Here is a 15,794-nt window from a genome sequence, read left to right as displayed (position 1 = left end):
CTGGAACTCACTTTGTAGACCAGGCTGGCCTCGAACTCAGAAATCCGCCTGCCTCTGCCTCCCGAGTGCTGGGATTAAAGGTGTGCGCCACCATGCCCAGCTCAAAACTTTATTTCTTATAACACATGGAAATTTGAACTCAGAAGTAACCGAAGAGATATATCTACAAGGCAAGCTATTATCAGTGTTAACACTTTGGTGTTGGACTTTCAGACTCCTAAATATGTACTGCTACATCCCACTTGTTTGTGCAAAAAATTTCTGGTATTTGATCCAGCCAGCTTATGGCACTTTGATAAGCTAGGCCTACCGAACTATGACAGTGTTCAACAACATAATTCTAATTTTAAAATAGATAAAGTACATATAATTTTGCACCATGAAGATTGATATTCAATATACACAAACGGCAGTCATAAAACTCACAGAAAAACAATTTTCTGTAATGTTAACATTTTATTTAACATAATAGCACTTAAGATAGCAATTTAAAAACACAAAAATACAAGAAAAGAACACTTACATATTTTGAAGTTAAACTTGCAGCACTTATGTTGAAAAAGGTCGCATTAGATTCTGCAGCTACTGCTTTAGCCTTTAAAAATCAGAAAATAAATATATTAGTTCAGTATTCTGAGTATTTAAAAGATGGCTTAAAGTACCACATTAAAGTACCACAACAGAGTCTCTAGAGGTGAAATAAACATGACTCCCAGCATCTGATATGAGAAGAGTCTACACACTGTGTTTCTTTACCAGGGAGAATTAGGGAGGGATTCTCTTCTCTTTGGTAGGAAGATACTGGCCAGGGAAAGTTAAACAGGAAGAAACAGTTATTCTTTTCCTATTTGGTTTTGTTGTTTGAGATCACATCTCACTGTAGAGCCATGGCTGGCCTGGAACTGACTATGCAGACGAAATCCTCCTGCCTCTTCAGTGCTGGGATTAAGGTATATGCTACCATGCCTTTAATATCTTTCTGTTTTTACAAAACAAAAGAATAATAAAGATATAGGTATTCAGTTTCTGGTAAAAGACTTTGGCCAAGGAACACTACAAGAAAGCCAATAGCATACTAACTAGTCAAACTAACTTGTTAAGATGGAAAAATTCTAGAAGTTATTAGACAGCTCATCAGTCAAGTAAGTATTCTGCAAAACAAAACCAAAACATGCTACTGAGGGTTACACACGGGTTTCCATGACAACTATTTAAAAAACTCAGAAAGTATATTACAACAGGAAGGCATAAATAATACACCTGGGAACCATATACAGCTTTCGTCCCAGGATTCCTGATATCTCAGTAGAATCCTCAACCTTGATAGCATTCTTACCAGCATTGTTTTCCCGTTTCCTGGCGGGCCGAAGAGTAACAAGCCTCTAGCAGGAGCTCTGAGCCCTGTGAACAACTTTATAAAACAGAAATTGGTTACAGCTATGACTCCAGAGAGATTAGCCAGACATTTCTATCTAAAAACATCTTTTTGGGGGACAGGCAGTGGCATGAAGGAGGGGTGTTTCACTATGTAGCCCTGACTTGCCTGGAACTCACATAGCCCATGTTAGCCTTAAATTAAGAGATCCACCTGATTTTGCCAAATGCTGGGATAGGTGTGTGCCACACAACATGCCTTCCCCTTCTCTTTAGCTCTGCAATTGTATGATTCCTTCTGTAATGAGCTGGTTTTAATTAATGGTCAGTCTGCTACATTACTACTCAGCCTATATATAAACTATCATCTGTGGCTTGCCCTGTAGCTCATTCTATAAGCTACGGTATGCTCCCCAAGGGACCCATGACATAAATTTGGTTCATAAAAGACAAATGTTTTCTGTCCCTGTCTTAACTCTCATTTTGAGTATTAGCAAAAATGTAACTACCAGTCAAACTAGTTGGTAATTTCGTAACTTGGAATGATAAGCACTAGCTAAAAAAGTTTTTAAGTAGACAAAAGTGGGCCTGGTGGTAGGAGTTACTGGTTACTAAGAGTCTGAGAGAGAACTACTGGAGACCATGATTTCAAGGCCTTCCTGGGCAATATTTTAAAACTTCATCCAGAAAAGAAAAACAAAGAAAAAAGGTAGAAAGGAGAGCTGGAGAGATGGCTCAATGGTTAAAAACACTGACTGCTCTTCCAAAGTCCTGAGTTCAAGTCTCAGCAACCACATCTTGGCTCACAACCATCTATAATGAGATCTGATACTTTCTTCAGACACATCAGAAGAGGGCAACAGTGTTCTCACACAAAATAAATAAATAAAAACAAAAAAGCAGAAAGGAAAAAGAAAAACCTATGAACTGGTAAAGCAATACCTAGCAATAGCTTCTAGTTTAGTCGGTACCCATAGGTGACAAACACCACAGAGGACACAAATGACTGAGGAAAACAGCCATACAACCTATGGACTTCCACTAGCTGTTGACATGACTGTGACCCAGAAATGGGTACTCGATGGGATAAATGGGATATCTTGCATTATCACTGAAACACGATAATTATGCTAGTTAATTTTAAAAATTGCACAACAGTGCCATATACAGCAAACCAAACTTGTTTGTTTGTCTTTTTCGAGACAGGGTTTCTCTGTGTAGTCCTGGCTGTCCTGGAACTGACTCTGTAGACCAGGCTGGCCTCGAACTCAGAAATCCGCCTGCCTCTGCCTCCCAAGTGCTGGGGTTAAAGGCGTGTGCCACCACACCCGGCTCCCGTGTTCCTTTTCTTAACAGATGCTCCACATCAAGAAGCAGAGTGTCCTGAGTGTTGCTGCCGAAGGAGCCAATGTGTGTCGCCATGGGAAACTCTGCTGGCTTCAGGTAAAAGTTTGGTTTGGTTTGGTTTGGTTTGGTTTTGGTTTTTCCAGACAGGGTTTCTCTGTGTAGCCCTGGCTATCCTGGAACTCACTCTGTAGACCAGGCTGGCCTCGAACTCAGAAATCCGCTTGCCTCTGCCTCCCGAGTGCTGGGATTAAAGGCGTGCCATCACACCCAGCTAAGATTTTTTTTTTTAACTAAAATGTTTTCTTTGGTCTTGTTTCTGGTGTGGTTTTATATAATCTAGACTGGCCTTGAACTTGTGTGCCTGCTAGCCTTTGAACCCCCATTCCTCCTATATCTACTTCCCAAGTATTCAATGTGGGATGTATATATGTGTGTCTACACATATATATGTAGACACACATATAAATATAAATTTATACACACACACACACACACACACATATGGCTCACAACCATCTGTAATTAGATTTGATGCCCTCTTCTGGGGTGTCTGAAGACAGCTACAGTGTACTTACATATAATAAATAAATAAATCTTTGGGCCAGAGCGAGCAGGGGCTAGAGAGAGAAGAAAAAAGTGACTGAAGGGCTGGAGAGATGGTTAAGAGCGCCGGCTGCTCTTCTGAAGGTCATGAGTTCAAATCCCAGCAACCACATGGTGGCTCACAACCATCTGTAATGAGATCTGATGCTCTCTTCTGGAGTGTCTGAAGACAGCTACAGTGTACTTACATATAATAATAAATAAATCTATCTTAAAAAAAAAAACAAAACAAAAACCAAAACAAAAAAAAAAAGTGACTGAAGACAGCTACAGTGTACTTATATAATAAATAAATAAATCTTTAAAAAAAACTTAAAGTAAAAAATATCAAATGTATCTATTTGAGTCGGGGCAGTATATGGATGTGTCACAGTGTGTGTGCAGGTCAGAGGACAGTTTGCAGGAATCAGTCTCCTCTACCATGTGTGTCCGTGGGATTGAGTTCTGGTTCTCAGGGTTGGTGGCAGTACCTTTACCAACTCAGCCATCTCACGGGCCTTCAGTCAGTTTCTCTGAAGTCTTCTTAGTTGCTATATTCCTGTCTTTAGTACAGATGCCTCCCACCAAGAGCAGGGAGTGATAAAGGCATATCTACTTTTTTTTAAAGATTTATTTATTTATTATATGTAAGTACACTGTAGCTGTCCTCAGACACCCCAGAAGAGGGCGTCAGATCTTGTTACTGATGGTTGTGAGCCACCATGTGGTTGCTGGGATTTGAACTCTGTACCTTTGGAAGAGTAGCTGGGTGCTCTTACTCGATGAGCCATCTCACCAGCCCTGGCATATCTACTTTTTAGTCAATATCGTGTTTAAGGGTTGGGAGGGTAGTTCTTTTATATTTTGGGCAGATAAACCAAGCAGCAGACCAGGCCAAGGTGTTCCACGTGGGAGAGGTTTATTATGCGGGAGTGGGGGAGCAGNCTGTCCTGGAACTGACTCTGTAGACCAGGCTGGCCTCGAACTCAGAAATCCGCCTGCCTCTGCCTCCCAAGTGCTGGGATTAAAGGCATGCACCACCACCATCTGGCCAGTATATTTTTCTTAAACAATGACCTTGGAGTTATTTACTATGAGTCAGTTACTTGCTAACATAATCCTTACCTCAGGCCGCAGAGAAGGAAGGATGACAATCTCCTGCAGCGCCTGCTTTGCCAGCTCCTGCCCGGCTATGTCATCAAACTTAACAGCTGTCCCACTAGAAAACATAGCCAGTGAGTCTCACAACAGAAACACTGTTCAGTTACTTAAATGTGCTGTATTAGCCTAACAGTCATTTTCATGTTAACTAGGAATATTGTTTATTTGTCAAAACAACCATAAAAATTAAGTATGAAAGCAAACAAAATGTTTATTATGTAACACATATGTAGTTTATAAATAAAAATATATAGAAGTTGAAATACTTGGCAAACTTACTTGTCAACGATTTCATTCATTATGAGGTTAGCAAGATTGCTGTCCACATTCCTAAAATTTTTCAAGTCTTTCTTTTTCCGAACTGCAGTTGTGGGTGTAGAAGGTTTGTTGGTTCTATTTGGTTTTGGAGTACCCTTGAAGGATACAAAATTTAATGTGAAACAGCTTAGACTTCTCACTCATAAATCACCATAAATATTAAGAGAATTTAATAAAACACAAAGGAAAATCTGAAGCTGTGGAGAGGCTCAGTTAGTGGGATGCTTGTCGTACAACCATAAGAACCTAAGTGTAGATCCTGAGCACTACGTGAGGCGAGCATGTGGAGCAGATCTGCTGCCAGCTCTCAAGGGCAAGCAGGCAGCTCCTGGAGCCCACAAGCCGCTGCTCTAGCACACTGTGAGCCCCAGGGGTGCGGTGGGAAGTGGCTGAGGAAGTTATCCGACATCCACCTCTGGTCTCCACACACACAGCAGACTCAAAGAAAAAAAGAACTAAGACTGTAAAGATTGAGCCGGGCGTGGTGGCGCACGCCTTTAATCCCAGCACTCGGAGGCAGAGGCAGGCGGATTTCTGAGTTTGAGGCCAGCCTGGTCTACAAAGTGAGTTCCAGGACAGCCTGGACTGTACAGAGAAACCCTGTCTCGAAAAAGCCAAAAAAAAAAAAAAAAAAAGAAAAAGAAAAAGAAAAAAATTTGGCATGAAGAGGGCTAATATAATAGTTTTTCTCCAGAGATTAAGTCACTATAGAAAGCCAAAGGCAAGACAAAGAAATGGCTCAGCAGTTAAGAACTTGTCCTACAAAGTCCTAAGAACTGGGTTTGGGTGGCAGCATTGACATAACATTCCAGTCACCCTGTACATGTCTGTAACTCCAATTCTGAAGGCAAGGGAAACGGGATGATCACTAGGGCTTGCTAGCTTCCAGGCTAGCCAAGGGAATACAAGCTTGAGGTTGGAGCACAGACTCTTCCTCAGAGGAATAGATAGGCAGACACCTAATGCCCTCTTCTGACCTTCAACTGCACACACAGGTTTACACACAAACACACATGAAAAAATAAATATATTTTTAAAGCCAAGGACTCTAAAAGAAAAGTTACATAACTTTGATTCTTCTTAGAGTTACAACACCCAGCATTCAAGAGGCAAAGGCAGAAAGATCTCTGAGTTTGAGCCCAACCTAGTCTACAGAGACAGTTCTAGGCTGTCTCAGGGAAAAAAAAAATATTACAATAAAACTCTAGATATGTTTAATGTTATAAGACTGATATAATCTGACATCTAAAACTAGAATAAAAATGAAATATACATAAGTGGAGATATAGCTCAGAGGTTAAGAGCATTGGCTGTTCTTCCAGAGGTCTTGAGTTCAATTCCCAGCAACCACATGGTGGCTCATAACCGTTTATATTGAGATCTGATGCCCTCTTCAGGCATGCAGGCACACATATAGGTAGAACACTATATATAATCTTTAAAAAGATGACAAATACAACATTACACTAAAAAGACTTGGCAAGTAAACAATATAAAATACCTAATTATTCTCAAAGGAACTAAATTAAGGTATTTAATAGCAAGTAGTTTTTGCAAATTAAAAAGTTACATGTAACACTGTGGAAACCAATCAATTCTGTATTATAGAGAACTAATACAAAGAAGCAAGCATAACCAAGTTTACTACTTGAAAACACGTTACACTCACTAGTGTAGAGTACCTTATGTGTGGTAGCTGCAGGACCAGGTCCCGGTCTTGCTCCTGAAACCATGGACAAACCACTGCAACTAGGCGCCCTGTGGTGACCGGAAAGCCCTGCAGAGCCACTTTTCAGGACAGTTTTTGATCGAGGCAATGAATTACTAGCATGTGTTAAGGGATCTTTCCTCTTCGGAACTGCTCCACTTTCTATTAAGGAAAAAAATACAGCTATCATGATTAGAAACTTTGATTGTAAGTATAAAAAAAAAAACAATTAACAATACTTATATAAATGAAATAAATTTGCAAACCAAGCTACCAGAAGTTAACAATCTTTATTTATTATTATTATTGTGTGTGTGTGTGTGTGTGTGTGTGTGTGTGTGTGTGTCAGTGTGCGTAAGTCGTGGCAGTGTAGAAGTCAAAAGACAACATTTAGGCTTTGGGTCTCACCTCCCACCACGTGGGTCCCAGGGTGGAAATTAAGCCACCAACCCATATCAAAGGGAAGTACCCCTATCAGCCAAGTCATTTCACCCATATCAAAGGCTTTTAAATTTAGAAATATTTCAGAATAAGACCCTAGCTGGAAAATAAACCAGGATAACTTGGAAACAGTTTGAAAAAAGAGATTTGGTTATTAGGTTTACCCTTTCCTGTTGTAGATTCTAGTTTTCTTATGAAGAAATGTATTTGTAAAAACAACTTCACTTGTTAGGGAAAGTAAGACATAAAAGTTACCAAGCAAATAAAGCTCCCAAATAACTAAGGAAGAAAACACAGTGAAGGCACTAGGGATACACAGAAAAATAGCAACAGTCCCCCATCTGACTGTCCACGTGTGTGGGTGTGTGCACTCAGGCCAATCTGCCATCAGGCATCCCCCTCAGGTACTCGGAACCTCCTATCTGAAACTGTCCCACTGAGCCAGGAGCTCATCAGTTGAGCTAGGCTGCCTGGCACATGAGCTCCTGGTACCCTCAGCCCACAGCTGGCATTACGGTCTTGACTTCACATCCGGCTTTTACGTGGTGCTAAGCATGCTCAGGTTCTTATGTTTGTATGACAAGCACGTTACGCCTGAGTCATCTACCCCGCCATGACTGAGAACCTTTAAGGCTATGAAATATGAAAGACTACAACGATGCCCACTAAAAGTTTTCATTAGCCAATTTTAACTGAAAGAGGATAGAGCTGTAGCTTTTAGTATGCCAAGTATTTTATGTGATATGTATGTCACAAATAAATAAATAAATGAGTAAATTATAGTCTTAAAATGCACAAAGATACAACTTTATATTCTTATAAAACAAAAATCTTATTCATATGATGTCTACTATAAGCCAGGCAAATAGGGTGGCTCAAACTATAATCCTAGTACTCTTGAGGCTGAGCCAGAAAGACTGCCACGCCTTCAATAACCTGGGTTACATATGAGTCCTAGGCCAATCTGGGCTACAGAGAGTGAAACTATCTTTAAGATAAAGAAAAAGCAAACCGGGCACAGTGGTAGACAGACTTAATCCCAGCACTCAGGAGGCAGGGGCAGGTGAATTTCTGTAAATTTGAGGCCAGCCTGATCTACAAAGTGAGTTCCAGGACATACAAAGCTACATAAGAGAGATAACCTATCTCAAAAAACAGACATGGTGGCACATATAATCCCATAATCCTAACACTCTGCAGGTAGAGGCAGGCACTATCACTGCAAATTCCAGGGCAGCCTGGTCTACCCAGAGTTCTAAGCTAGCCGAGACTACATTACATAGCAACACCCTCTCAGAAGGATGGGGGAGCGAAAGAGAAAAACATTAAACTGCCCTGTAAATTTGACTGGTCAAGAGGCAGAAACCTTTGTTTTGCTTCCAAATACCTTTAAAAGAAATGAAGAACTCTTAAACAGGTAGAGGGAATCAGTTTGTTTATTTGGAGAACCAAACTGTTTATCTCAACCAAATCATTACAAGATCTGAAACAAGTACAATTCCAAGTTTTAAAAAATGTCCGGGGAATTTTCCACTGACGTCCTTGCACTCAGAATGAGTTGTAACCTGCTACTGGGGAGGACTAGGATCCCGAAGGCAAGCAGAATGTACAGCCTAAATACTAGGCCAACCTGGCCATCGGATTACTTTGTGATCATTTACAACACATTTTTGACAATCGGAGATTTTTATACTCAGTCTGGATCACCTTGGATCATTCTCCTAGAACATAAATGACTATGATTGCTAGAATGATTTTAATCATAATAGAAGCTGAAACTACTGCTATATCTCCAAAGGTTTTAAGATGAAAGATTCACTGCCCTGAACTATCAACAGAGGGCTAGAGAGATGGCTCAGCAGTTAAGAACACGTACTACACTCTTGCAGAGGACCCAAGTTTAATTCTCAGTACTCACAGTGCATGGCTCACAACCACCTCAAACTACAGCTTCAGGAACTGATTCTCAGGGAACTTAACCCCCCTGACTTTGCTAGCACCCCCACACACCTGTGCATACCTATTGTTGTACAGATAATATTAATAAAAGAGGCTGAGAGATGGCTCTGTGGTTAAGAGCCTTCAGTGCTCTTGCAGAGAGCTAGGATCAGTTCCCAGTATCCACACGGCAGCTCATAACCATCCAACTCTGTAGGAGCTGACATCTTCTTTTGGCTTATGTGGACACTACATGCACAAGGAACACAGAAAATACACTTATAAACATAAGAAGTATTTTTTCCTTTAAAAAAGAAAAATGGGGAGGAGAGCTAGAGAGAAATTTCAGCGGTTTAAGACCTCTCTACAGAAAATCTGAGTTTGGTTCCAGCACCCTGCAGCGCACACTAGCCATAACTCAAGACCCTGTGGCTCTTACACCCTCTTCTGACCTCTATGAGCAACAGACATGAACATAGTACACATGCATATATGCAAGCCAAACAATCACAATTATAAAGAAATCTTAAGAAATTAACAAAGTCCAGTACAAAAATGTAAGCAAATCAGAAAATACAACCAACAGGGAGAGGCAAGCAAGTACCCCAGCAAGATGTGAGTGAGATAAGAGCATCCCGGAGGGCTGGTGAGATGGCTCAGTAGGTAAGAGCGCCCGAATGCTCTTCAGAAGGTCCGGAGTTCAAATCCCAGCAACCACATGGTGGCTCACAACCATCCGTAACAAGATCTGACACCCTCTTCTGGAGTGTCTGAAGACAGCTACAGTGTACTTAAATATAATAAATAAATAAATCTTAAAAAAAAAAAAAAAAAAAAGAGCATCCCGGAGAATGCGTAACGGCACTCACTTCCGAGGGATAAAGTCACGGGGAATCATTTCTTCAGACTGAAAATACACAAGCCTAAGACTATCAGTAGAAATTTCAGGCTGAATGTGATGGCACACTTCTTTAATGCTAGTGTTTGGGAGGCGGAAGCAGGCTCACCTCTGTGTTCAAGGCCAGGACGGACATGGTGCAAAGGCAGAGATGCAGACCGACCACACACACACACACACACACACACACACACACACACACGCCAAAATAATAGACCCTCCTTTATCTTTGGTCACAGTGTCAGAGCCTTGAGTAGCATGTCTCAGGCATTGGTTGCGTTCCCTAGTACTCAAAAAACTAAGTAAGAATAAGAAGTAAACTTTCAAATTTGCTTGCTATAAATGAATAAAAACCAGCAGCTACTTCATAGTCTAATCTAAAGTTTATACCCTACAACTTGAAGTTATATTTACTGTAATAAAACTGAAGTACAAACCTGGGTAAAGTGGGGATGATGAGTCAGTCGTTCAGGAGTCAGCTAGGAGAGCCACTTGAGCCTGAGCTGCTGAGTAACTTCCAGCTAGAGGTGAGAACACTGTCTCAGAAAACCTCAACCAATAGCCCTGGACATGAAACTACTGCTGAAAAAGTAACAAAACAAAACAAAACCAGCAACCAAGCGAACTACCTTGTAGCATGTCTAAAGGCCTGGGCAAAATTCATACCAAACCAAAACCAAAACCAACTGAGACCCAGGAAGCCTAAAATAGGAAGTTTCTTCCACCAGAACAAAGCAAAGGCTTTTAATTCTTTCTTTTCTTATGTATTTAATCAGAGTAGATAAGCAAAAGTTACAATGCAGATTCATTCCATAGTAATAACACTATTAAAATGTATCTCCTGGGCTGGTGAGATGGCTCAGTGGGTAAGAGCACCCGACAGCTCTTCCAAAGGTCCAGAGTTCAAATCCCAGCAACCACATGGTGGCTCATAACCATCCCTAACAAGATCTGACGCCCTCTTCTGGAGTGTCTGAAGATAGCTACAATGTACTTACATATAATAAATAAATAAATCTTTAAAAAAAAAAAATGTATCTCCTTGGAATGTGAAGCTTTAGTGTCTAACAAGTACCATGATAAAGCAATTCATATTATTCATATGGAAACACATATACACTATTTAACAAAACAGTAAAATTTCCATATGAAAAACATAAAAAGGAAAGCCCCCACACTGCCAGCTATGGATGGCACTTGCTTTAATTACAGCACTTGGGAGGCAGAGGCAGGTGGATCTCTGAGTTTGAGGCCAGCCTGGTCAACAAAAAGAGAGTTCCAGAACAGCCAGGGCTACACAGAGAAACCCTGTCTCAAGAGAGAGAGGTTGGAGGTAGAGGGAGGGGAGGGGAGAAAGAAGAGAAGACGAATCCCAAAAATGAAAATATTTTCAGCATTTAAAGGAGTGTACAGCCTAGGTGTGTGGTGGTGCACAACTTTAATCCCAATCTTTGATGCTGAGGCAGACAGATCTCTGAGCTGAAACCAGCCTAATTTATACAGAGTTTTCCAGGCCAGCCATAGCTACTAGTGAGACCCTGACTCAACAGATAAATACAATTAAGTACAGCTATGGTATAATACATTTGTAATTCCAACAGTGGGGAAGCAGAGGCGGGAGCAGACTGATGTTTGGAAGTGAAGGCCACCTGGTCTCTATAGTAAGTTCTAAGCCAGACAGAGCTACACAGTAAGACCCTGTCCCAAAGACAAAACTCAAAAACAACAATAACAACAACAGCAGCAGCAGCAACAACAACAAATGAAGCTTTGTGAGATGGCTCAGTGGCAGACTCTTGCTGCCAAGCTTGACAACCTGAGTTTAATCTCAGGACATTCATGGTGGCAGGAGAGAATCTAATCTCTTCTTTCAGTTGTCCTCTGCCCTCCAAACATGTTCACAAGCACACACATACACATATACATACATACATACATGTAAATATTTTTTCTAAAATAGCAGATTTATTGAGAACCCTTCAAGGGCTAGTGGGCTAGGCAGTAAGTAGATGCCACCTCCCCATATTTTATTCTCTGTAAGTAGGAAGCTGGAAAAAAATGCAAATAGTATAATTAGAGTATGTCTACTAAACCTGTCAGGCACTCACTCAGACACTACGAACGAACAGTGAGGATACTGCGCATTCCCTACCAATCCTGTGAAAACTAAACAGTCACACCTTCTACTATACAGTAAGTCAACAAGAGGGTAAGCAAGAGTTCATTTTGCACGCAAGCTTTAGTTTATGTTAGTTGCCCTAAACCTACCTGACTGGAGATGTCCATTGCGGCATGTCAGGTTAGTACTCTCGTTATAGACGTCCGTTTGTGACTTGGAAAATTGCAAAACTGGTTGCAGCTTCTCTATGCAACAGAGGGGGTTAAAAAGAACAAAATAAACAAAAAAGAAAAATAAACAAAATGTGTGTGGAAAATTGTTAATGTGTTACAAAGGTGTCAAACTGAAGTTTGTGCAGATATATGAAATATTCTCTAAAATATGCAATTAGTAAGCACTCATATGAAAAGTTACAGAAGTTAACATGTGAAAGGCTATGTTGAAAATATACCTTAGTCTGGCAGCCTAAGATAGTTACTTACCACTATTATCAACAGCAAGTGATGGCTGCTTATCAAGTTACCATAGTGACATGTAGATTAAAAAGTATCTATGGAGCCAGGCATTGTGGCGCACACCTTTAATCCCAGCACTTGGGAGGCAGAGGCAGGTGAATTTCTGAGTTTGAGTTCAGCCTGGTCTACAAAGTGAGTTCCAGGACAGCCAGGGCTTCTATGGTTTTGTTGTCGTCGTTATTGTTTTGAGACAGGGTCTACGTAGTCCTGGCTGTCCTGGAACTCACTCTGTAGACTAAGCTGGCCTTGAATTCAGAAATCTGAAAGCCTCTGCCTCCTGTGCTAGGATTAAAGCCACCATGCCCAGCTTATGCCTATTGTTCTTGCTACCTACAAACAAATTAAATATAATTGGCAATTTAGAGCATAACTGTATTTGATGATGATGATGATTACTATCATTGGAGACAGGGTCTATCTATATAGCCTTGGCTGTCATAAAACTCATTATGTAGACCAGGCTGGCTCTCAATCAAGAGATCTACTGGGATCTGCTAGCATTAAAGGCCCACACTACCATGCCCCCAAAAACACAATTTTTAAATAACTGCACACAACAAAGAGCCTACTGGAAAAAAAGGCTTTACAGTGAAGTACAGTATTAAGATAAAAAGGAATTTTTTAAGAGGAAATCAAACTTAAAAGTGGCACACAAGGAAACAAGGTCATATTTAGCTAAAAGTAAATGCCACAGGGCTAGGGGACCAGCATGATGAACTATGTGTTTTGTATCCAACTGTTTGCAAACATATATACACACACACCAATGGGTCACTTGGACACAGTATGGAAGAGATGGTAGTTATACTTTAAAATTCTGTGTCATGTGCCTGTAAGATCTAATTAATCAATGAAAAGATGTGTTTCAACCCTACTCCATCTCAAATAACAGCCCTAGACAGACAGAGTCCCACCCTGCTCCCAGAGTATGAGGGCTGACGCTTCGCTTCCAGCAGCAGGGCTGTAGCCCTAACCCTGCTCCCCAACTTTGACAGTAACCTACATGCAGGGTTCCAGCCATGCTCCTGAGGTGATATACGTGAGCTATGTAACCTGTCTCATCCAAATAAGGGATCACCTTTTTCCAGCAATGCTTTGCTGAAGGAAGTTTGTTTTCTTCTGTACTAGCAAGCCAATGAATCCATGTATAAAGGCAGCACAGGGGCTAGATATATGTAGCCTAGTGTGGAATACACACTCAATATGTGCAAGGCTCTGGTTTAATTATCAGCACCCAACAAGTAAACCAAACAAAGAAAGCAGAATATACATAGGACCTTTTAGACTTATATTCCTCAAGTCAGACAGGTAGGCACCATGCTTGGTTTACGGTGCAGTATCACATGCCGCTGGGACCGGTTAAATAGCAGCTACTCTTTGTATACAAGGCACAAAGCAGTGAGCAGCTTTTGTATCCTAGAAGTGGCTGATACAATATACCTTGGATCCTCTCTATTTACTTCAGTTAACTGGAGGTAGGTCATCTGATTTTTCTCAATGATAATGCTCTGTAAATCAAAATACTGAGATACAACTAGTGTCAGTAAACGCATAAGTTAAAAAAAATTCTGGCTAAGTGTCTTTTTTATTAACCCAAACACTCATTACCAGAAATACTCATTACATAGCAAAGACATAAGAAATTAGAATGTTAGTTTTTTGGATGATTGGGAATAAAAGTATAGGTATACACATAGAATTTACAATTTTACCTGTGTACATGCACGTGCATACACAGACAAACATACACACACCACTGACTGTGGCCTTGCTTCAGTTTCTCTCTATTACTAAAGCATTAACTGAGGCTGTAGCTCTGTGGTGGAGGGCCTGAGGGTGTGTAAGAGCCTAGGTTTTATCCCTCCTACAACTGAGAGACTAATGCTTCTTTTTAAATGACTAAGGTGCTGCAGATGAATGCAGTTACCTAAACTAAAACAGCCTTGCTTCCCTGAGCTCTTCACATCTAATTCCCAACGAGCCACCTCACTGATGAAAAATCTTACCACCCATCTCTACTTTAAAACCCTCTAGCTGAGCATAGAGGTACACTCCTCTAATTCATAGCATTTAGAAGGAAGAAACAGGCAAATCTGTGAGTTCCAGACTAGCCTGGTCTACATAGTAAGTTCAAAGACAGCCAGAGCTACACACTGAGACCTGTATCAAATAATAATACTAGTAATGATAATAATAATAATAATACAAGTATTTGTTACTAAATCATAACAAACCTGGACACTGGTCATTTTTTTGTACTTGTTTTGGTTGATATTGAAAGTAATCACCACTGGGCATGATGGCACATCATTTCAGCACTCAGGAAGCATAGGCAAAAGGATCTCTGTGAGTTTGAGGCCAGCTTTGTCTAAATACCGAGTTCCAGGACAGACAAGACCATGTAGAGAGATCCTGTCTCAAAATAAATAAATAATAAAAATAATTACTGGTATTTTTTAGTGATGATCATATTTCATGATTTTACTTTAGAAGAGTCTGCGTCTTTGAGAAAAACATGAAATACTTGTAAATGGAATAAAATATATTAAGAATGTGTTGTATAATAATATGAAAGGGAGATGCAGATATAGCCCAGTGGTGATTCACACCTTTAATCCCAGCACTCTGGAGGTAGAGGCAAGTGGATCTCTGTGAGTCCAAGACCAGCCAGATCTACAGAGGGAGTTTCAGGACAGCCAGGGCTACACAGAGAAACCCTGTCTTGAAAAATAAACAAACAAAATTGAAATTATTAATGTATTCCACCTACAACAAAGCCTCCCTTCTTGTGGAGCTGGAGATTGAGCCCAGGGCAGGGCACATGCTATGTGGAGCTGGAGACTGAGCCCAGGGCTGGGCACATGCTATGTGGAGCTGGAGACTGAGCCCAGGGCTGGTACATGCTAAATAAGCGCTCCATCACTGAACTATGTGTGTGTCCAGTCCTCTACAATGTAAGAGTCAGTAAGCATTTCAAGTTTATTTCAGAAATAATTAGGGAATAAATTAGTTAATACCTAGAAGTTGTAAACGGTCCTTGGCCATAACTAAATTAGTCATCATTTTGGCTTGAAGGCGTCTAGCTCTTTCATACTGTTCACCTAAATGGAAAAAAGAAAAAAACAAAGGAAGAATTAGTTAACAAGTATCTACATTTCCTTATTAACAGTGTTTCAAGGTTACTCCAGTTACCTTCATGCAAAATCAGAGTCTTTCTTTATAAAGAAATTAAAAGGGCTAGAGAGATGGTTCACAGGTTAAGAGTACAGACTGCTCTTCCAGATGTCCTGAGTTCTATTCCCAGCAACCACATGGTGGCTCACAACCATCTGTAATGGAATCTGATGCACTCCTCTGGTGTGTCTGAAGACAGCCACAGTGTACTCATATAAA

At 40.6% G+C, this 15,794-nt stretch overlaps 1 protein-coding gene across 1 annotated transcript in view; it reads right to left on the bottom strand.

The window, feature by feature from the left end:
- The window catches only part of Spast (spastin), a 53,401-nt gene that overhangs the window by 20,465 nt on the left and 17,142 nt on the right, over positions 1-15,794 (bottom strand). The window contains exons 3-9 of the mRNA XM_029531206.1: positions 15,419-15,502; positions 12,036-12,131; positions 6,465-6,652; positions 4,744-4,877; positions 4,429-4,522; positions 1,337-1,411; positions 524-595 (exon numbers count right to left, since the gene is read on the bottom strand). Coding sequence (XP_029387066.1) covers positions 524-595; positions 1,337-1,411; positions 4,429-4,522; positions 4,744-4,877; positions 6,465-6,652; positions 12,036-12,131; positions 15,419-15,502 — 743 coding nt within the window. The remainder of the gene's footprint in view (positions 1-523; positions 596-1,336; positions 1,412-4,428; positions 4,523-4,743; positions 4,878-6,464; positions 6,653-12,035; positions 12,132-15,418; positions 15,503-15,794) is intronic.

This window comes from Mus pahari, chromosome 18 (genome assembly GCF_900095145.1).
Source record: "Mus pahari chromosome 18, PAHARI_EIJ_v1.1, whole genome shotgun sequence".
NCBI classification, from domain to species: domain Eukaryota; kingdom Metazoa; phylum Chordata; class Mammalia; order Rodentia; family Muridae; genus Mus; species Mus pahari.
Note: the sequence above shows the minus strand (reverse complement) of the source record. Positions and strands in the feature narration are given on the sequence as shown.